The following is a 23,817-nucleotide window of genomic DNA, read 5'->3' on the forward strand; positions in this document are numbered from 1 at the left end:
AGCCAGAGGTGGTGGATGACATTTCAAGGAAAATGTTTCCTGGGCCCAACGGGGCAGAAACACATATGAATTCACAGGGGATGTGACAGCGTGTCCAAACTCAGGCCAGACAGAAGCCTGGCGTGAGGGGGAAGAGGCAGGCATGATATCCCACCACCAGCAGAGGAGCTATTGGCATTTGATGGCTGCTTAGAGAAGGAGAGTCAGTTTTCTTCAATGATGTGACCCCTGGTAGGTTGACCACATTCCCAATAGTAGTTGGGGTGGCACAAATTGTACCCAGCTGGTTTTTTGTTTTTGTTTTTGTTTTAAGAGAGAAAGGGGAAGAGAAAATTCAAACTTGGGTAGGTAGGGAGGTAAGCGTGGAAGGGCTGGGTCTGGGAAGGGGTGGGGGAAGAAGGATGAATATGACCAAAATTCATTGCATGAAATTCTCAAAGAATTCATTAAAATAATATTTTTTAAACGTTCAATGACATCCTTGGTCAAAAGGAATTTGAGGGCTGCCTTTACGAGACTATGTCTCAATGCAAAGATTAAAAACTAGAAATAAAAGAAAAAAGAAAAAGCATTAAGAATGCTGCAGAAGCACTTCGTTAACTGCCAGAGAAGAGAGGACCCAAACGTCCATCAGTAGCCTGATAAATGACTTCTTGTCTAACATTATAATCATGACGGAACTCACGGCATAGAAACAAAACGGATTGCAGCTTCAGGGAAGAGCATGGGCAAGTCTTACAAGTAATAGTTAAAGTCACAAAATACTAGCTAGAGCATTGTTCCATTTTTGCAAACTTCAGAACCAGACTAAATTAAATCACATCCTCCTTGACAAATGTGTAGGTCGTAAAACTGCCAAAAAAAAAAAAAAAGTACAAAGACAAGTACTGCACGAGTATTACCACGAGGCTGGGGGAGCAGCTAAGGGGGAGCTGTGATGGAGGAGGTTGCAATTAGTAGGGAATCGCAGGCCTTCCGGATGATGATGGCAATACTCCATTTATTAGTGGGACGATGGCTTGTATTGTCTGTCATACTTTAATGTATTTTTAAAATCATCCGTTTGTGTTTACTCAATTGTAAATAAAACTTATTAAACTCACATATCAAAAATGCTGATTTCAATACCCATCTTTACCTTTATAGGTGAAAACACCCATATTTCCTTTGAAAGATAAATTAGGGATAGCCCAGCAAGGGCAGGGAAGTTAAATAAGCCCTTGTAGCTCACACACTGTTTTCATTTGGTCCTGTACCCTCTACTTATTTACCAGCTTCAGAATCTGGGATGATCTATTTTACGCAGGCTTGGCTGAATGTCCTTAGGCCACAGGCTCTACTGAAATGAGAGAAGGCTCTGTGCTGGGCTAGATGGCTCTTCTCCCAGGGCCAGACCTTTGATGCCTGAGCCAACCCGAAGTGGGCTGCCATGATGATGCTTCTCAGACACAGCCAGCCAGTAAAGGATAAAGTAAGAGAAGAACCAAACTCTGCCCCTGCGCTACCACAAGTTCGAGAACAAGGGCTCGGAATCCAGATGCCTCATTCACAGGCTGGCCCGGCCTTGCAGCCTGGAGAAAATGGATTAATCCATCTGGTACTCCACTTTCTCACCTGTAAAATGGAGCCAAAGAGAGTGAAACCCTCACTAGGGTATCAGGTCAAGGACGAACCACTGTGCACAAAGGAAGCACTTGAACAGATTAAATAGTGGTAGCTGCCACATGCCTATGTGACAGTATATACTTATGCTCCAATCGACTTGAAATCTCCATCAGATCATTAACTTTATACATCCTAAACTAAGTCACCGCCATCCCTTTCAAACAGCTCCCTCATCCTTCCAGCTACTCAGGATGAAACTCAGGTCAGCCTCGACTCTTCTCCTATTTGGCGCATCATATATTCTGTTAAAGACCTACTTTCAAAAGCTGTGGAATCTGGTTATTTCTGGCTACATGCTGATATCCTCAACCCAGCTGCCACACTCCTGTCTGGATCAATCTGGGGGCCACTTTGTCAGCCTTCTCAACTGCTACACTAGAGCAAGCCACGGAGGTTTTGTTTTAATTAGCATATATTAATTATACATGATAATGGTTGCATTATAACATTTCAAATATATACATAATGTATTTAGATCATATTCACCCTCCCCACTCTCTTGCTCCCCTCCCACACAGGCCAATTCCCTACTTTTCAACTCGTCTCTCGTCTGTTCTACTTTTAGGACCCTCCCTGCCCCATGTACAATGTGTGCACAGATCAATGCGTTTCATTGGTTGTTTACAGGAGTATGGGTGAGGGCTTGTTTACAGGAACATGGGCACCTTACCTGTGGCTCCACCACTGAAAAAAATACGTCTCCCTTCCCCATCTACAGTTAACTGTGTACATTCTCAGGGAGGGGTGGGCTCCCTTTCCTGTCATGACAGAGTGTTGAGGAACCCAAGGTTATGCAGATCTTATACAGGTAATCATAGCTACTGACGCCTCAGCATTTTAATAGTTACTTTCTGAATCATGCTTCTTTCGATAGCTCCTATCACACCCATAATAAGAGTCAAAATCCTCATCACCCTGTCCGCGGACCTACATGCCGGAGGAAGCTCTGTGACTCCCCTGCCTCATAGTTGTCTCTTCTCATCCATTCTGCTCCTGTCAGAGAGCTCGGCTACCCTTCCAACTGTTGCTTCTGCTAGGTCAGTCTTCCGCTGTTTCAACAGCACTCGCTCCTTCAATTCCCTTAGGTCTTCACTCATATTTTCTCCTCAAAAAGCAACTCTTAAGCCTCATAAAAACTGCACGGCCTCCCTACCACATCCCCTTCTTTTGCCTCATTTTCCCCTCCTTCCAACTTCCCACATTACTTAACGCACTCTCTCTCTATCTGCTCCTCTGTCCTGGTTTGGTGTGGCTCCTTAACAGAATGTATGCTCCATGGGGCAGGAACACCAGCAGCATCTTGAATAGTGACTTACAGAGGAAGCCGAAAGCAACACTGGTTAAATATTAATAAATTCATAAGTTGTCAGCTAATACGCTTGATACAATTGATACAATATTTGTCTTTTTCTCCTTTGGGGCCCTGGCTGGATTAGAAGGTTAAATATTTACATATGTTTTGATAGCGTGTCCTTTATTTATACCTTACATCTAAATCACAAGGGCTACATGTAATTTTTTTCTCAATGCTGAGAATCCAGCCATGGATATAAAATAGATATGAATGTGTTCTTCACTTCACTTGACTTTCCTGCTACCTCAGAGTGGCAATATGAAGCACCTCAACACTGGTTTAGAGGAGCTCTTGTTCATCCCTAGAAGGCCTCCATTAGTAACAGATTACCCAGTTGTTAGGTAAACACAACTGAAGGAGAACAGGGACTTCTGTATCCAGCTGTCTCATAACGGTATTCCCAACACCGAAATGTTTTTTGCGTGAACACATTAGTTAACTGATGCATGTTCAGGTAGTTTATTATGTTTTGCATTCCACAAATGGTAAGAGAGGCCACAAATTCTGCTGTATGAGCTAGCATATTCTCTGGAAGAGAATATTGAAATTTTAATGTTTAAAGATATAGGAAAATTCACCTTAAAAACTTTTCCCTTTTCCCACAGCATGATAGTACTTTTCAGTACAATAAATAAGTAACAGAGGATAATTTTAAATATACTTTCTTTTAAAGGCAGCCCCCAGGAAAATATATGTTCATGTATATCCATGGATGTATTTGTATATATTCACATACATGTAAGAATGTTAGGTTGTTATGTGCATGTGTTAAGTATGTGTGTACATGTGTTAATATACATATATATATATATATGTATACACACACATGCACACACACATATACCTATGATGTGTATAGAGTATTGTGTGGGTATATATATAATATATATGGATATGGATACATATGTATACATATATATTGAGTATATGGTGATGGAAAATTATGAACCAATGATAATTGTTCATCAGGGCATGATGACAACAGGTTGGCATAATTTTCTTGCCTATTTTGTTGAAGAAGAAAAAAAAGAGGAGAAGAAGCAAGAAGAAAAGGAGGTTGGGGGGGAAAGGGGTGGAGGAACATAACAAGACAACTGATAATGATGATGGTGGTGATGATGAAAATGGTGATAACAATGGCAACAATGATGATTGACTTCAAGGCAGCCATCTCTTTGGTCTACCTAAGGGTAGACCCATTCACTCCAGTCATTCAGGTAGTCTACAGAAGGTTTCATACATACGTCTCCTGTCTTCATTCACTACTCAAATAGACACTAGGTAAGCACCTAAGTTGACATACCACTTTCTGCGATAGAGCATAAATTAGAGAGATGATGTTCTTTGTTCTATTGGGTAGAGAGACAATAACCAAGCCAACTAAACCAGTCTTCTCTTGAGAAGCCTGCTACCCATGTCTTCGTTGTATACTGTCCCTTTCCTAAGCACCGCCTTTCCCCAAGACAGGGTTTCTTTGTATAGCTTTGGCTATCCTGGAACTGACTCTGTAGACCAGGCTGGCCTCAAACTCAGAGATCTGCCTGCCTCGGCCTCTTGAGAGCTGAGATTAAAGGCGTGCGCCACCTACTGCCCAGCTCAGCACCACTCTTTGAGTTCTTTGCTTAAAGCTGCATCGAAGCTATTTATTAGGCTGGGATGTATCTCTATTGGTAGGGTACTTGCCTAACATGCACAAAGCTCTGGGTTCAATTCCCAAGGCCACATAAACCAAGTATCCAGCTGTAATTCCAGCACTGGGGGAGTCGAGGCAGGGCTACATGTGACCTGTCACAAAACAAAGCAAAGCAAAAACCCTATTTCTGAATAACGATAACTTTGCTTCATCAAGAAACTAACTAAATAAAAAGAAAGTAAAGGAGCCGGGCGGTGGTGGTGCACGCCTTTAATCCCAGCACTTGGGAGGCAGAGGCAGGTGGATCTTTGTGAGTTCGAGGCCAGCCTGGTCTACAGAGCAAGATCCAGCCGGGCGGTGGTGGTGCACGCCTTTAAGCCCAGCACTCGGGAGGCAGAGCCAGGCAGATCTCTATGAGTTCAAGGCCAGCCTGGGCTACCAAGTGAGTTCCATGAAAGGCACAAAGCTACACAGAGAAACCCTGTCTTGAAAAACAAAACAAAACAAAAAAACAGAGCAAGATCCAGGAAAAGGCGCAAAGCTACATACACAGAGAAACCCTCTCTCAAAAAACCAAAAAAAAAAAAAAAAAAAGTAAAGGAATAAATATATGACCACATTCAGCTGGTAAATTTCCAGGGAAAAACTAGCTTGAGGGTGGGGTGTGGAACGCTCTCAGCCTCCCTAAGGAGGCCACATGTATGTAGACTTTTGGGTGAAAATCTAGAGGAAGAGCCCCTCGGCAGAGGAAACAGCACTAGCAGCAGTGAATGTGTCTGAAACAGGAAGGGTGGCTGAGGGGTGAGGGGGCAGAACCCACTCTGCTGAAATTTATTCCTGGGTATGTCCTCTGGAAAGGTCATCGATTACATCTAGAAGCAAAGAACAATTCAAGGTACTAAGAAAATAAGACTGCCTCTATTGAGGAGGGAAATACATATGCATGTCTACATATCCACCCCCAGTAGCCAGAATGAACCGCTGGGCTAGTCTTCAAGATGAAATCTCTCTTGCCTCTTTCCTACATGGCTGACATCATTTCTGATCCTCCCCCCTCCCCCCAAACAAATGGCTCTTTCTCTGGCCCCAAATAATTAGCTTCCCCAGACACAATGGGAAGGCCTCAGCCCTAGCTTCTAGGGAGGACATACACGAAGGATAAGGGAATATTAGCGTTTCACTTGGGCTGTGGGACAAATGTTCCGGAAATGAAAGGGTTTTGAGAAATGTTTTTAATTATGCATATCCTGCAGTATCTGCATAATGGGTTCAATTCAGCCCCGGTTCTAGCAGAAGAATTGTCATGTGCGTGGAGGAAGGTCAGCACACAGGATAATGAGGGAACAGGAAGTCTCTGCTGATAACAGTGCCTTCATATCCTTTTTTCTAAAATTTGAGGGTGAACTTTGTTCTTTCAGTCAATCTGTCAGCATTTTTAAACACAGTCAGCATGTGCATGCACTTTGCACATGGGCACAATTGATTTTGGTCCGGAAAGAGTCTTTATGAAGACTGTAGGGGATAGGTGAGCTCAACTGCTCCACTCTTGGCATGGAATTGTGAAGCCAAACGAAGCCTTATGCAAGCCAGTCAGACTTTTGCAGCCACAAAAAAGTTGGAAACACTAGAGCTAATGGGCTCGATATGAACAAAACAACAGCTGGGTTTTCCTTTCTTTTCAAAACTCACTCTTTAAAGAGACAATAGGAAGACTCAATTTTAGTTTGAGCGAATTTTCAAGAAGTTTCTTTGCTTATTTCTTGTATCCCTCAGTTCTACTCATAACTTAGCAGAATATCTGAACAGCACGCTAAGGGCTCAGCAAACAAGTTTTTCACTTAAACTTTTTTTAAATTTTATTTAACCTTTATGTGTATATGCCTATATGTATATATGTACCCCACAAGTGTGCCTAGTGCTCATGTCAGAAGAGGGCATTAGACACCCTGGAGCTAGAGCTACAGATGGTTGTAAGCTGCCATGTAGTTGCTGCGAATTGAACCCGGGTCCTCTGGAAGAGAAGCCTGTGCTCTTAACTGCTGAGCTCCATATAATGCTGTAGTGCAGCACATATACAAACTAAGATGTGAATGGTGTTCTGTGACAATGGAGTCTTAAGTATTTGGCGCCTAAAGTTCTGACACTAAACATTTACTAAAATGGCCCAACTCCAAATAGTCTCGTTAAGTCAGAGATGCACCCTATATCTGTCCTCCATCACATTTCAGGGGTTTTCATGGGGTAAAGTCAAGAGGAATCATCTTATTGGTCCTCTCCCTTATAGTATCCTCAGATCTCACATCCAAAGAATTGAATGCCAGCTTGCTTTCTTTCATCTATGCATGGTAATAAAAGGGCTTTTTTTCATTTGTATTTGTTTATTGCAGTGTTGAGGATGGAGCCTAGGGCCATACACATGCTAGGCAAGCTCCATCATGTTTTTCTAGAGGAAATAATGTGTCTCTTTTTCCTAGGCCAGCCATAATGGGATTTCATTCACTTCAACTCTTGCCCTAGTTAAAACTCCGAGGGAAGGTCGTGCCATTGATGGATGTAAGCACTTTTGGAACTGTTTCCATATCAGGTGCAGCTCCTAGCTCTCCAGTCACCCTTGGGATGCTTCAGTGCACAATAAAATAAGTGACGAGGTCATCAAGGTGAGCTAACAATCCCCTGGCTTCTCTAAACTCCCCAGGGCAAGGCTCTGGCCATTTCAATGTCATAAAAATAAAAGATCTACCATTAAGGGCAGTCTCTTTGTCCCTAACTCCACTGTGCTTACATCCTCTTTGCATTTTAATTAGAGCAATCAGTACATTCCATTTCCAGGCTGCAGTCCAATGCCTCTTGGCTTCACTCTTAGGTGGAGATCTTCTTTTGTTTTTGCCTCTCCTCTGCCAGAAAGGCTTCAAAGAATGGGGGAAAGGAAAGGAGTCTCCCAGATAGCATTGCTCCTCGGTATATCTGCTCCCCTTGCTTTCCCAGCTCCTCTTGGCAAGCCTGAACCTTCAGATATTGAGCAGCTGGCTAGAATAGGCTTCCCTTGTCTTGTAGAAACAACTGTTAGGAATGATTCCATCAGGGCGTCTTCTTTTCCTCATCCTCCCATCTAATTCTCCTAGGCCATGACCACATAATTCATGGACCACAGGGGAGTGCTGTGGCACAGGTACTAACATAAACATTTTTCTCTTAGCTCAAAGACATCTTATTCTACAGTCCTAGGGATTTAATAGCATCCAATAAGACATGGAGAATGAATTAACTACCCATTACTGATCTGACTGGAAAGAAGATTAAAACAAACCAATCAAAATTACTTCACCACCTGCATGAGATAGAACTACATATTTCACATTTCACCAGAAACCCCAATTTATGTTCAATATACATATCAAACATTGCTCTTGTCCTAATTCCTCTATGTGCTTTGCCTGCATGTATATCTGTACATCACTTGCATGTAGTGTCCATGGAGGCCAGAAGAGGGCATTGGATTCCCCTGGAACTGGAGTAACAAACAGCTGTGAGCCACCCTGTGGGTGCTGGGAATTGAACCTGGGTCCTCTGGAAGAGTAGCCAGTGCTTTTAATCACTGAACCATCTCTATAGCTCCTCCATTTCATTTATCTATTACCTAGTCTGCAGAGTTTGTGTGGGGGACAGTGAGATGGCTCAGTTAGGTAAAAGCAGTTGCCATGCAAGCCTCATAACCAGAGTTCACTACCCATCACCCACAGTAGAAGAACAGAATGAACTCTATTCCTGAAAGATGTTCCTTAACCTCTCCACATGGGCTGTGGTACTTGCATGCCCACACACCTCTCTCTATCTTCTACACACACACACACAATTACAACTACTGCTACTACCACTAATGATGATGATGAAGATGACGAATAAAATTTTCAAAAAGTTTTCTTGGAATCTACAGTTCAATTAAAACATTCAGAATCTGTGTAGAAAGACTTTAGAAAAACATTTTTTTAAGTAGATAAGTGAGAAATAGATGAAGAAAACATTTTTATGTTGTCAGATGACCCTCAGAAGCATAAGATAGCCACTAATTTTCTGTAAGCTGACAATCTACCTGTGAACTCTCTAAGTAGTCACCACTGGTTCAGAGCAAACAGAGTAAGAACTTCGAAGAAGCCCCGGAAGTAACTGATAACTGAAAAGGGAGAATGCTTTGAATTTTAGTTTAATCCTTTGCAAGAGATAATAGCTGGGCTTGGCTATAAAATGAAGCTCTTGAACAACAACAACAAAAACAAACTTCTCCCAACATCTACTTTTTCCTTTACTTCCTCAGAGACAAGTCCAAGTTCTCAGCTACCATGAAATGTAAAACATTAACAGTGATAACAACAAAAAGACGCGAAGAAGTTGAAAGACATGCATGGTAACACATGTGGTTGATTATCCACAGGAAATGGACAGGAGAAATCACAGGGTCACAAGCTGGCTCTGGGCTCCTACTAGAAGACTCAGGAGGAAGCTGATTGCATTTCTGCTCAGTTCTGAGCGCTCCACTCTGCCCTTGGATGCCCACACTTGGCAGAACTGCAGAGAGGAAGTGCTTAAGTGAATAAGTGATGGAGGGTTGGAAAGGCACACACCACCTTGACAATGGCTGTGCTATCACTGATCTCCCCGGCCCATTTGGACTCATTCTTAGCCTAATACAAATGCTTGTACTTTAGGAATATGAAGCTTAGCGCATTAGCTTCCTATGGTTGCCGTAACAGATTACCACAATATCGGTAGCTCAAATGATAGTAATTTATTTTCCCATGGTTATAGAGGCCAGAGGTCAGAAACCAGAAAGCCTATGTTGGAGTGACCATGTCGGCAGAGCCACTTACTATCCTTCCAAAGGCTTGAGGGAAGACTGTCTTCCTTGTCCCCTCTGGCTTCCGGTAGATATCACCTTTAAGGCCCACATCTTCAAGTCCTCGGCTCCATCTTCTCCACTCTGTCTTCTCATGTGGGCAAAGTCTTCCTCTCATAAGAATGCATGTGAATGTATTTAGGGCCCTTGATCTCCTCCTCTTGAAGTCTTTAAGTAAGTTATATCTGCAAGGGTCTCTTCTCTTGCATAATATAAAGGGACCAGCCTTAATATTATACATCTCAGGGGCTCAAGAGAGAAACTACAAATGGCGAGGGCTACTTTTGGGAAATAGAATCTCAGCACACAGAGCTCTTAGTCCAATCATTTAGTCTTCCAAATCTTTTTCCTCCTTCCGTGCCCCGGAAGTCCTGGTATATATACACTTACAAGCAGTAATCCTTTGGCAGTGCAAAGTCAGGCTTCCAGGGTCAAATGGAGGGATGATAAGAATCACATAGAGGGGCAGTAATTGTTAATTATCATTTGCAACCCCAAAGGGAAGTGACTAATAGAAAATGAATTAACTAAAGGCTAAATTCGGGTAATATCTAAGAAGAGGACTCTTATGTGCTCAACTGTAATCTTAAACGTGATTGGTAGAAAATGTTAAGAATCTATAAGTTGCTAGGTCAATGGGAGAAAATAAAACTGTCTTCTTTTTTCCTGTGGCTCCTATCTGTCCAAACTATCTGCTGTTTTTTTCTGCAGGGTGGGGAAAAGTGTGCTGGGTCGCTAGGCAACCTGTGTACAGCTAGATGCCTCTGGTGATAGTTAAAGGGAGATCTAGAACTAGAGGCAAGATTTGGGAAAGGAGGAAGTTAAGCTTAATTGGCACATCCGCCAGGCCTTCTCAAATAGATAGTCTGGATGCTTAAGTCTGTTCTTAGAGAGTACAGAGGTATCTCTGATAAGGTACTTTCCTCCATCTGGGGATGGACCTGGCTGGATGCTGCCAATGATGATAATTACAGGGAGGCTTGAACTGGGGTTCTGGCTGTGCATAGCTGTCAGCACACAAGTAGAGGGGAAATGGTGCCCAGTGAATGATGGAAAAGCTACAATAGCACACAAGAAACTCATAGCAGGAAACGGCTGATAATCAAAAGCCAGATACCACCATGGCTCCTTGCGCCTCAGCTTGACCTCTGGAAGGCCCTCGGCTTCTCCCAGGGATTAGCTTTGTCATAATCAGCTGAAATCCTACTTTGTACATTTTTGCGGCTCGTAGCACTCTTCTCCAAAAAAGGTAACATTTACAGGATCAAGTTAGTAGAACCTGCTGCCTTTGGGTGCCATTATTCAGCCTGCTAGATCAGAAAATTCAGTATTATCAAAAGAATAGAGCAGGCTGCAGTGAGTGTAAGCAGTGTCAAGTGCCTCCAGCACAATGAAAGAATTTGCTGTACAAATAGGGGCTGTTTCTCTGTGACACCTACAGGTACGTGCACAGTAGTGTTCACATGACCCGATCCACACATTTTCCATTGAAGTTAAAATCTGAGCTATCCACCACCGTCCAGAGTGACCAATTGCCTAACCTGCGCAATGTCTGTGTTGGCCACACTGAGTGGACTGATGGCCAGTTCCTCTTACTTTGCATTTGTCTTGAAGTATCCCAGCCATCCTTCTTGTTGTTACAGTCCAAGGGAGGAAGCCTAGGTAGGGGGAGTAGGCCCAGGAGGAAGAGGATGGCTTAGAGGATAAGAATGTATCCTGTGGCCTTTTTTTTAGTGTGTCTTCTCATGAGTCGAGTGTCACACTGGTAGGTTTAGAACGTGGCTCTTGGATTTCTTAACGCTCTCCCCTGAAGCCACCCTCATGCTTTGTATAGAGTCTCAGGGGACCAGAGAGCCCTATGCATCATTCAGTCTAGCTTCTTTCTAGGCCCCTCTTGAGGCAGAGTGCCATCTCCAGAAGGCTAGTGAAATTTTCGACATGGAATTGGATGGGATTATTGATACCTGAGCAGTTTTCAAGACAAAATTAGACTTCCCTAGTTGCAACTTTTTGCTTTGTCTTCTAGTGAAACCAACACCTACATCTTTAGTTCAGTGAAAGGCTGGGGTTAGGGTAAAACAGGCGATATAATTGGCTTGGCTGCACAATTTAAGGTGTACCAAAAAAATCTCAGCGGTCAATATTTTGTAACATGTTATAAATGTGATACCTTAAAAATAGCAAACCAAAACAGCATACGAGGACCCAGAGATTAGCCTTCTGCTGCTATCAATAAAGTTTTATTGCCAGGACTGAGGTGAGCTGCAGTCTTACATGCCTTAGCTGGATTTGTCTTTAAAGTGTGATATTTTGTTCACCAAGGGTATTTTTGCATTATTAATTTTTTTAGAGATGGTGTCTCAAGTAGCCCAGAATGACCTTGAGCTTGTTTACAAAACTGATGCTGACCTTGAATCTCTGATCCTGCCTTCCAACGGCTGGGATTAGAAGTATGAATTAGCACACCCAGTTTTATACAGTGCTGGTGACCAAACCCAGGGTATCATTCATGCTAGACACTCATTCTACCAACAGAGCTATTATCATTGCTTCAGGTAATAAAGTCTTAACACTTTATCAAAATCACTGTCAATAACAACACAGGAGCCGGGCAGTGGTGGCGCACGCCTTTAATCCCAGCACTCGGGAGGCAGAGCCAGGAGGATCTCCATGAGTTCAAGGCCAGCCTGGTCTACAGAGTGAGATCTAGGACAGGCACCAAAACTACATAGAGAAACCCTGTTTCGAAAAACAACAAACAAACAAACAAACGAAAACCACAAAAAAACAAAAAACAAACAAACAAATAAACAACAACACAGGATCCTTAGTTGGATGGAAACAACATAATTAAGACTAACTCCAAAATCGGCTTTGTAAAAGTAAGTGGTGAAGCGCTGAGGCGAGTTGCCCCATCTGTCATGCAATTCATTTCGAGCAATTAGAGGCTAAAGATAAGGTCTGAACAAGATGTGAAAGAATCTAGATACTTGGAATATTATCAATGACCCGAAGGCACGGACACTCAGGACAGAGTTCTTTCTAACCTACCCTTTGTCACCTCCCAGCCCTGGCCTCCCACTCTTTCCTTCTCCTGCCTTTGGTGTGTTACAGGAGAAGGGGGCCCTGGAGCAGAGATGGCAGGCGGAAGCCTGAGGCAAATCCCACAGCACAACCCTGACTGCTCCGAGGCCTCGAGGCCAGCATGCAGGCATTAAAGCTCTTTTCTGTCACTTCTTAGCCTACAACCTTGAGGAAATTCTCAAACCACTCCCTGCCTCAGTGTCCTCACAGTAAAATGGACTTAATACTAATACTTCCCTTATCTGATTGATGTAAAGATTACATAAGATAGCATAGTGAAAGCGCTGAGAGTCAGCATTCAACAAACGTAACTGACTGAAAATAAAGAGCAGCCAGGCTTGCCTTGCATATCTATAATCTCATTATTTTGGAGGTGGAGGCAGGAGGATCAGAAGTTCAAGGCTAGCCAGCCTGTGCTACATAGAGAGTTAAAGGTTAGCCTGGGCTATAATGAAACCCTTTCTACAAAAATAAACAGTAATAACAATAACCACACTTTTGTACTGATTCATATGATGGGCTTTTACTATTCTTGTTGCCATAATATGATATCATGGATTGGGTAATTTATAAACAATATAAATTTAATCCGCACAGGTCAGGAGGCTGGAAAGGTCAGGATGAAGACACCAGATTAGGACCTGGTGAGGGTCCGTTCTTTACAGACAGCAGCTGGTGTTCTCATATGGCAGAAAGACAAACATTGTCATGGGGGAGAGACATGCTCCCTCGAGTCTCTCTTCTAATAGCACTGATCCCCTTCACAAAGGTTCCACCCCAAGGTGACCTAATCATCTCCCAAAGGATCCCATAATGCCAACACATTGGTGATTAGATTTCAACATGAATCCTGGAGAGTCAAAACATTCAAACCACAGCACCTGTGTTCCATAATTCTCCTGAACATAGAGCTGAAGAGCCCAGTGTCAGATGTTCAGTAAGAGTCACTCCCTCACTCCCCAGCTAGACTGTACCAGTCTGGATCTGTCACATCATGACTCAACCACCAACAAATCATTGAAAGCTTGATGATTAAAAATGAAAAATTACACCCAAAGGCTTGGGGTATTCTGTCAAAATGAAAACACCTGCTATTTGGCAGGATCATATTTTATATTCTCTTCAAAATTCAGCTTAATTTCATTTTATATGTATAGGTGTTCTGCTTGCATTATGTCTGGGTACCACATGCACGCAGTGCCCAAGGAAGGACATTAGATCCCCTGGGATTGAAGTTAAAGATGTGAACCACCAATAGAGGGGCTGGGATTTAAACCTAGGTCCTCTGGAAGAGCAGCAAGAGCTCTTAACCCCTGAACCTTCTCTCCAGACCCTGTTACATTTTATTGAAATTATTTTTAATGGTATAGAAGCATGTTAGAAAAAAAGGAATGTCTTTTTAAAGATGGGTCTTCATTAGTTAGTTTTCTGTTGCTGTAATAAAACAAACAAAAACTATGATCAAGAGCAACTTAGGGAAAGTTTATTTTGGCTTACAGTTCCAGAGGGTTAGGATCCATAATGGCATGCTAGCAGAGCTGGGGCTAGAGCTAAAAGCCAAGAGATCCCACTTCCATCCACTTGAAGGAAGTAGAGAGAACAAACCGGAAGCTGGGTGAGGTTGTGCACTCTCAAAGCCTGTCCCCACTGATCTACTTCCTCCAGTAAGGCTCCACCCCCTAAAGGTTCCTCCCCAAACTGGGACCAAGTATTCAAATACCTGAGCCTATAGGGGACAGCTTTAATTCAAACCACAGCATCCTTTGGATTTTTCCCCCAGTACTGGGGATTGCATGCACGGCTACAATATGCTAGGTAACACTCTGTCGCTGCGATACACCAGCCTTTTAAATCTTTTTTTTTATTGACAGGGTCCTACTAAATTTCCCCAGGCCTTACAGTTAAGCCTGACGTCAGATCATATTTTTAAAAGTAAAACTAGCAAAATATTTAACATATCAACAGAAACACGTACCAATTTTACTTTTTACTAATATGGCTCTGTAGTAGACAGAATGATATCCTCCACCCTCGGCATATAAGATGTCTTCTAACCCCCAAGACCTGTGAATTTATTACCTTACACAGCAGATACGAGTATGTTGAGAACCATGAACATGGTGGTTTGAATGAGAATGGCCCCCATAGGCTCATAGATTTGGACACTTGGTCATTAGGGAGTGGCGCTACTTGACAGGGATTAGGAGTTGTGGCCTTGGAGGAAGTGTGGCCTTGTTGGAGGAAGTGTGTCAGTGGGGGTGGGGTTTGGAGTTTCAAATGCTTAGGCCAGGCCCAGGGTCTCTCTCTTTCTTCCTGCTGCATGCCAATCCAGACGTAGAACTCTCAGCGACCTCTCCAGCACCAGGTCTGCCTGTGTGCCACCATGCTTCCCACCATGACAACCTGTAAGCCAGCCCCAATTAAATGTTTTCCTTTATAAGAGCTTCCATGGTCATGGTGTCTCTTCACAGCAACAGAACATTGACTGAGACATTGAGATAGGGAAATTATCCATATAAGCCCAACATAACCACAGAGTCCTTAAAAATGGGAGAAGGAGACACTAGAAAGATGTCACATCAGAATGTACAGGACAATACTATAGCTCTGGCTTTGGAGACAGAGGAGAGGGGTCCCAGGTCAAAGAACTTGGGTGGCCTATGGAACTACAAAGGACCGGAAAACAGATTCTTGCCTAGAATCTACAAAAAGGAACACCATGTCGGACTACGTATGGAAAGGCAGAATCACAGATGATAAGCTGACGTTGTTTAAGTCACCCAAGTCTGTGGTAATTTGTTATAGCTGCAAGTTAAGGACTAATACAATCCCAGGATTATCCAACCACCCTTGGTCTGTTGGAGCACATAGCACAATAAATGGTCAGGTCACCAAGTGGGCCTGGGAAGTCAGGGTGGACAGTGGGGTGTGGGTTGAGGGATGGGTAGGGGTGAGAACAACTCCCTGTGTTCTCTGAGCAGCTTCTGACCATTTAAGTGCAACATAATAGGAGCTCTGCCACTGAAGACCATCTCCTTCCTGAGGGTTCTGATGCCAGAGGTCTCTGAGATACAACTGTCCCTGTTTAGAGATGGTGAGTGATTCACAAGTGAGCAACATTCATTTCTGTGGGTCTGGAGCTTACAATATAGGCGGTGAATAAATGCATAAGAATATAGGTATTTGTGCAGACAAATCAGTAGCCAGGGACAGGAGTTAAAAATTTAAAAATGGCAGGGCAGTGGTGGTACATGCTTTTAATCCCAGCATTCAGGAGGCAGAGGCAGGCAGATCTCGGTGAGTTTGAGGCCAGCCTGGTCTACAGAGTGAGTTCCAGGACAGCCAGGGTTACACAGAGAAACCCTGTCTTCAAAACAAAACAAAACAAAACAAAACAAAACAAAACAAAACAAAACAAAACAAGAAAGTAACCCAGAACACACACGCACTTTTGTGTGCATATTTCAACCAAAACCTTGTCAAAAACTAAAAAGAGATGGGATCTTTGCTTGCTCTCTTGTGTGTTTCCAGAATCTGCAGCTCAAAAATCTAGAACCCTAGAAGTCTTACAGACCTCTCATGGAAAAGCCCCTCAAGAGCCTATACCAAACCAGAATCCTCCTCAACTCCCTACCCAGCTCACCGGTTTCCTTGTGAGGTGGCGAGGTGGTGCTCCAGGGTGTGTCATCTTCAAACTGGACCCAGTTGCTGATGGCCGAGGCCAAGTCAGGTGTGGGCTGCACTGGGCTTCCGGGAGGGGTGGTCGACTCAGAGATGAGGCCCATCTTTTCAGAGGAGTCATCCTGCTCGGAGTGGGAAAGGTCCTGGCAGCCTCCATCCACGGCAGGATTCTCCCCAGAGGAGCTCTCAGACGGGTCTGAGGAAGACGACAGTCCTGGGAAGTGATCTTCAGCGGCTCCTACGGAGGGTACCAAACACTACCATCATGCAAGGAAGGATGCTTATCAGAAGTGTCTCACCGAGGGCAAGGGATGACCTAACACTCACTGGAAGATGAGACAGCCATGCCAATCCATCTCTGTGTTAAAGGGCTGTGTCCCTAATAACTCAGTCACTATCCCAGACAACTGAGAAAAAAAAAATTTCCCCATTATTGTATTTATGTATGTATGTATGAGTGTGTATGATGTGCATATATGTGTTCATATGTGTGTGAGTATGTGAGAGTGTGTGTGTGCGCATGTATAGGCCAGAGGTTGAGGTCAGGCATCTTCCTTGATTATTCTCTACTTTTGGGGGGTGATGTCTTTGAATGTATCCATGTGAGGGGGTACACTAGCCAGTGCACGCACGGTATGTACACCTGTGGAGGCTGGAGGTCAACGCCAGGATGTTTATCTCACCTGCTCTCCACCTTACTTTCTGAGACAGGGTCTTTCACTGAGCCTGGAGCTCATCTGTCTACTCGGCTGGACTGGCTGGTGCGTGAACCCAGAGGTCTGCCTGTCTCCACCTCCCCACTCTCAATGCCGGGGCTGCACTCCTGCCCTGCTGGCCGCTTCCCATGGGTCCGGGAGATTGAATCCGGGCCCCAGTGCTTGCACAGCTGGCACTTTATCTGCTCAGCCATCTCTCCAGCCCTTGTTCGTTATTTTTAATCTCAGTATCTGTCCCCAGCGTGAGAGCCACCGATTCAAATGACAATAGAGGGCAAGCAAGAGACATTCCTGCGTTGAGTGGGGACAAGTGAGAAGCAGTAGGGAATGGCGGGGCCTGCAGCCAAATAGTAGAGCATCCTTCTGCACTAAAGAAATTCAAATGCAAATTCCAAACTCCCTTCTGGACTAAGGACTCTGCAGGCAGCTGTGACATGGGGGCTCTTCCTATTCTGTATGTTGTCCTGTTGGTTCTGAAACATTCAATGCCCTTCAAAACTTGTTTCTTGAAAACTTTTATTAAATCGTTTCCATAGACTATATTTTGATGATATGTGTTCCAAACTCTTCCCCCGGATCCTCCCAAGGTCCTATCCACCCAAGTTCGTGTTCTTTCTCTTTCTCCCTCAAAATGAAACAGAAACAGGAAGAAAAAAAAGGATAAAAATGAAAACAGACAAACTAAAAAAAAAGGGGGGGGAATCATCAAGACAAAACAAACAAAAACAAACAAAAAGCGCGCACACACACACACACACACACAGAATCTGTTTTGTATAGGCCAACTGCATCTGGGCATGGAGGTGTGATTGATATACCGAGTGACACTTCATTGGGAAAAGTGGTTTTTCCCTTTCCCAGCAGGTAGCAGTTGCAAATGGTTTCTTGGCTAAGGGTGGGACTTTGTGTCCAGGAAGACAGAGAAAGAAAACTTGGGTTTTTTTTTTTTTTTTTTTTTTTTTTTTACAATAAAGCATACACACTGATTATGGTGGTTGAATACACAAATCTATATATGTGCTAAAATTCATCAACTACATAGCAAACAATGTCCATTTTCCTATCTGAGACTCTTTAAACAGCCTGTGAAGCTTGGCAGCATGAGCGCTTACCTACTGTTCTAGCTCACTGACCCATTTATGAAACATTCTAAAAATCAAAGAAATAATATGAAAATCCTTTCTCCTATCGTAAGAAAACCATAGTGACTTGTTCAAAGCCTTCAGCACTATCTAACTAAAATAAAAGGTGAGACACGTGTGTAAGCTTAAGTTTTCTAGTTTCCACATTTAAAAGGTAAAAAGAGCTGGGCGGTGTGGGTGCATGCCTTTAATCCCAGCACTTGGGAGGCAGAGGGAGGCAGATCTCTGTGAGTTCGAGGCCAGCCTGGTCTATAGAGTGAGTTCTAGGACAGCCAGGGCTATTACACAGAGAAATTGTCTTGATAAGTAAAAAAACAAAAACAAACAAAACAACAACAAAAACCCAACCAAACAGAAACTGTTAATGAGATACAAATATGTGTGTGTGTGTGTGTGTGTGTGTGTGTGTGTGTGTGTGTGTGTGTGTGTGTGTCTGTGTGTGTGCTGAATGCACCTGTGTGGGAGCAGGTGCACACATGTGCCTATGCATGTGTGGAGGCCAGAAGAAATCACTTCGTATCTTTTTCTATCACACTTCACCTTATTCCCTTGAGACAGGTCCCTCACTGGATCTGGAATTAGGCTGGTGGCCATCCAGTCCCAGCAATCCTATTTAATGCCCTCCAAAGGACTGGGGTTAGAGGTGCATGCAGCCATGCCGGGCGGGCTTGGTGCATGGTTCCTGGCCATTTAAAATTAGGTCCCCATGCTTGCCTAGCCAGTGCTTTGACTGAGGAAGTCATTTTCCCATTCCCCGAGATATGTGACTTTTACTAGGTCTTTGAAGTTCAGAGAATGCACGTCTCTCTCTGCACATGACACTTTCAGCACATTTCAATTCCGATTTGCAGCCTTTTAAGGCTTCACTGTCCACAGGGACACCACCCAGGGCTGTATCCCTGTTGACTACCACTTTCCATCTGTGCAAGTGAAGGTGGGGTGAGGCCAGTAGGTGTAGGTGACCGTAAAACAGAACCAACTGGCCTGGTGCTGCAAATATCCCTAGATGGGCCTTGGCCTTCATTCCTGAGCACTAATCTCCTAAAGGACAGTATGGCCACTTCTGCTGTGATCCAGGATGACAATGCTGAGCTCTTTTTGTGGACCAGACACTCCACTGGGCATCTTACATCTGCTGACTCAATGCTCACAAGAGCTCCTGAGGTAGACAGGGCTCTGTGGTCATTCCTCTTCTACACAGACAATGCCGTGATGCAGGGAGCCAGTAAACAAGTCCTTCTGGAGGCTAGGCATGGTGGACTTGACTGTAATTGCAGCGCTCAGAAGAGAGAGGTTAGGAGGACTGCTGTGGATTTATGCCTGGCCTAGTCTGCATAATGAGTTCCAGGACAGCCAAGATTACAGTGTAAAAACCTGTCTTAAAAATAAAACACAAGTGGTGGCGCACGCCTTTAATCCCAGCACTTGGGAGGCAGAGCCAGGCGGATCTCTGTGAGTTCGAGGCCAGCCTGGGCTACCAAGTGAGTTCCAGGAAAGGCGCAAAGCTACACAGAGAAACCCTGTCTCGAAAAACCAAAAAAAAAAAAATAAAATAAAATAAAAAAAATAAAAAAATAAAATAAAATAAAACACAAAACGAACTCGATGTGGCAGCACATGCTGTTAGTCCCAGCACTTGGGGAAAGGGGCAGAGGTGGGTGGATCACTGAGTTTGAGGCCAGCCTGGTCCACAGATTGAGTTCCCAGACAGCCAGGGCTACACAAAGAAACCCTGTCTGGAAAACAAGAAACAGAACAAAACAACAACAAAGAACAAACCACAAAGCCCAAAAGTTCCAGAAACACGTGGCTAAGAGTGCTTGCTCTGCAAGCCTCAGGACCTGAGTTCGAGTCCTCAGCACCCACATATATGTAAACCAGGCCTGGCCGTACACGCTTGTAACTCCAGTGTTGGATAGAGATGGGCAGATCCTTGTTAGGCAGCCCAGCTAGGGCGCGGGCTTCTGTTTTGCTGGTAGATCCTGTCTCAAGACAATGAGGCAGAGACTGATGACACCGGATGCCCTGCTCTAGCCTTCACATAGAAGGGCATGGCATGTGCATGTGCCGAACACCTGCCATCTCCCCCTACACACACACCAATCATTCACCCAAGAGCATACCATTCATCTGTGATGACGACAAGGTTAGAGTCTTGTGATCTGGCTCAGAACCTAGCTGTCACTTTGGGCAATTAGACTTTAAAAATTGAGAAAATCCTAAGAGCTGCTGGGTGTAACCGCCAAAGTGGCTCAAAGTAAAGCAATATGCATTAGAAGTTAAGTCCCTTGGAAGGAAGGAGCCCATGCCTTTGGGGATCCCAGGGTTTTGGTGCTGCCTCACCTTAAGAAGACACCTCCTCTGGCTACTGAATGAAAGAATCCATGCATATCTCTGGAAGGGACCAAATGGTTTTTTCTTTTTTCCTTTCCTAGAATCCTACCCAGGAATGACCAAGAACCAGACACAAATCTTGCGTTTTTAAGAAATCGTGTCCTTACCCTCTGAAGGGGTGGGGAACAGTGGCTCTTCACTGAAGGAGACCCACTCTGACTGGTGGGTGGCGATGACATGGTCCAAGGTCGTCATGCTAAGAGGATGATGCTCATCTTCACACTGCTGACCTCAAGTAGACCCCAGAAAGATGTCTGGGGCGAGCAGGGCAGCACAGTGAGCTGGGGTCTACAGTCTGTCACAGAAGTCTTGTGAATGGCAGCGCTCAGAACAGAGACAACATTGGTCCTCCTTGCCTTTGGTTAATCTTCCAGGTGGAGATCTGTTTTCATAAGAAAGGAAATTGAAATTGGTAAACATTGCATCACGCTGAATCCACGGGGGTCTAGGGCTTTGAACACCATGATGAGGTTTTGGGTAGTTCCCAACATGCCATGTCTCTCTCACCTCGTCTTTTTCTACTAAACACTCTCTATTAACCCCGTGATCCTTGGATAAGGATTTTGATCAGACCACTTACATTTTAGCATTTTTAGATTAAATTCCCTAACTTCCCCAGTCATTCTGTTTCAGAAATACTGTTGTCTAGAATGAAAGGCTACTTGGTTATTATTAAGTATTAAAACCTGTTCAGAGTGCTTTCACTGTTTTTACCCAGCTGGTGAAATAAAAGCATGCTCCTTCCCATTAAACCAAAGCACTTTCTTGCCCCAGGCAGGTAACTTTTTGCGAGGCTGATTTGAATCTCTGGCAGAAACCCAGCTGTATCCAGATGGCATCTCCAAGCATGATTTAACCAATCAAGAAAAAAACAAAACAATAATGGAGTCATCTCTTGTTCATTTGAAGTAGGAGGCTGGGGAATATTTGCTTTACTGATTAAAAAGAAAAAGCAAGTTAAATACATTTTCAATCTTGGTCGATTTGAATTAGTGTATAACTGTCAAATCTCTACTTGTATGGCAATTACGGTCTGTGGATGTTCAAGATTATTTAATTGGCTTACAATTTTCTTTGTGTTATTAATGCCTTTTTACAACTTGAACCCTACCTCTTGATCTTATGATGAATGAATAAAATGAGAATTAATGCAAAATTAATGTGCTTTCACAAATGAGCGACTATCTGTCTTGCACACCATTGTTCTTGCTAAGCAAATACACTATTCTGATGGTTTCTAGAGTGATGTAACTCAGCCTCCACAGTAACAATAGAAGTTAAACTTTGCTCTAAGTTTTATCTACTGTGAACAATTTACACTGAGAGAAAAATCAGAATAGAAAACAAAATAGAATAGGTTTGCCTTGTTTGGTGAGAAAAAGTTGTTTTATAATTCTTAAAGCAACTGCTGCTATAAAATTCGTAGTTGTCAGAAACCTATTTTTATACCACCCTTCACTTAAGTTGTCAGTCTACTGGTCTGTTGTTGTTTATTTGTTCTGAGACAGTCTCATATATCCTTGTTATGTGGACAAAGATGACCTTGAACTTCTGATCCTCCTGCCTCCACCTCCTGAGTGCTGAGACTATATGTGTACAGTGGCACACATGGTTTGAGTGGTACTGGGGGTCAGACTCAGGACTTCCTGCGCAGTAGGCAAGCTCTCTACCAACTGAGTGGTTTTCACAGGCCTCACCATCCATTTTAGATGACTAGGGCAGTTGGCGATATAGTTCTTTTGTAGATTTAAAAAAAAATCTGAGTAGAGAGAAATTAGGTGACTTATTCAACACTAAAATGTGCCCTAACATTCCTAAAATGCTTCTTCTAGGCTTATTAAGTGGAAAAATTCATGGTTTCAGGGCAAAACGACTCTTGTTTTCCATGGCAGCACCCTATATAAAGAAGGATCAAATAGAAGCCACAACAAACAGGTACACTGGAAAAAGCAAGCTGCTGGGTGACAGATTGAATCCCTGAGCCCAGATCCTCTATTTCCAAAACACTGTAATCTTTGAGTCACAGCCACAAAAAAAGCACTACAGAGTATATATAGACTACATGCAACCAAAGTAGTTTACAAACATCAACTACAACGGAATTGTATTGGCATTTCCCGACAAACTCCCCATATGGAGATCTGCCAGAACACCCAGTGAGCACAAAGGATGGAATGTCCACAAGTCTGTACTCCAAGGCCTTCCCCTGAGATCCTTACCAGCCACAGGACTGGGCATGTGCAAGCAGCCTGGAGAATACTGTTGTCCTAAACCAGATCTTACCTCAAGCAACACAGCCCCAAACTCCAAGGGCTGGTTCCCATGTGTGGCTGCCCGTGAGCTTTTCTCTGGCCCCATCAACATCAGTGCCAGAGTCGCTCAGTGTGGTAATGGCTGCGAGCCAAGATAAGACAGCATGAAGAGTCAGATTCATCTTCTCAGAAAAGGCAGCTGGATGTAAAGCTGCGCCCCGCACCCCCCTCCGCTGTGCCTCTCAGAAAGAAAGCCACAATGCAAGGCATGTGCTGACACATGCCGAGTCACAGCTCAATGGGAAAAACATCCTGCTTATCCCACAGTGGTGAGCCCAGCAAACTCCATGGATAAGCGGGGTTGGAGGGATGGACAGGGAGAAGGACGGGAAAGGTGAAGGGAACAGAAAACCCTAAGAACAGGTAAGCTTTTCAGGATCGCAGCTCCTAAGTGTGTTTTTAGAATCACCTTTTTTTAAAAAAAAAAACAAACATATATGTGTGCATGCATACCATGTAGAAGTCAGAAGATAGCCTGGAGAAATCAGTTCTCTCCTTTCACCATGTACATCCTGGGTATCGAACACAGGTCATCTGATTGGTGGCAATCGCCTTTACCTGTTGATCCATCTCATGGCCCAGTGCAGATCTGAGTGCTGTCCTACTTAGAGTAACTATTGTTGTGATGAAACACCATGACCAAAGTAACTTGGAAGGAAAAGATTTATTTCGGCTTACACTTCCAGGTAATAGTCCATCACTGAAGAAGCCAGGAGAGGAATTCAAACAGGGCAGGAACCTGGAGGCAGGAACTGATGCAGAGACCATGGAGGGGAGCTGCTTACTGGTTTGCTCTCCATAGCTTGCTTAGCCTGCTTCTTATAGAACCCAGGACGACCTGCCCAGAGGTGGATCCACCCACAATGGGCTGGACCCTCCCCATCAATTTCTAATTTAAAAAGTGCTCTATAGGCTTGCCTACAGGCCCATCTTACTGAGACATTT

At 43.8% G+C, this 23,817-nt stretch overlaps 1 protein-coding gene across 1 annotated transcript in view; it reads right to left on the bottom strand.

The window, feature by feature from the left end:
* Positions 1-23,817, bottom strand: part of Ston2 (stonin 2) — a 160,105-nt gene that overhangs the window by 102,016 nt on the left and 34,272 nt on the right. The window contains exons 2-3 of the mRNA XM_052738699.1: positions 20,668-20,942; positions 16,271-16,546 (exon numbers count right to left, since the gene is read on the bottom strand). Coding sequence (XP_052594659.1) covers positions 16,271-16,546; positions 20,668-20,755 — 364 coding nt within the window. The 5' untranslated portion in view covers positions 20,756-20,942. The remainder of the gene's footprint in view (positions 1-16,270; positions 16,547-20,667; positions 20,943-23,817) is intronic.

Source organism: Peromyscus californicus, unplaced genomic scaffold (assembly GCF_007827085.1).
Source record: "Peromyscus californicus insignis strain IS unplaced genomic scaffold, ASM782708v3 Scaffold_15__1_contigs__length_86483966, whole genome shotgun sequence".
Lineage (NCBI taxonomy): Eukaryota > Metazoa > Chordata > Mammalia > Rodentia > Cricetidae > Peromyscus > Peromyscus californicus.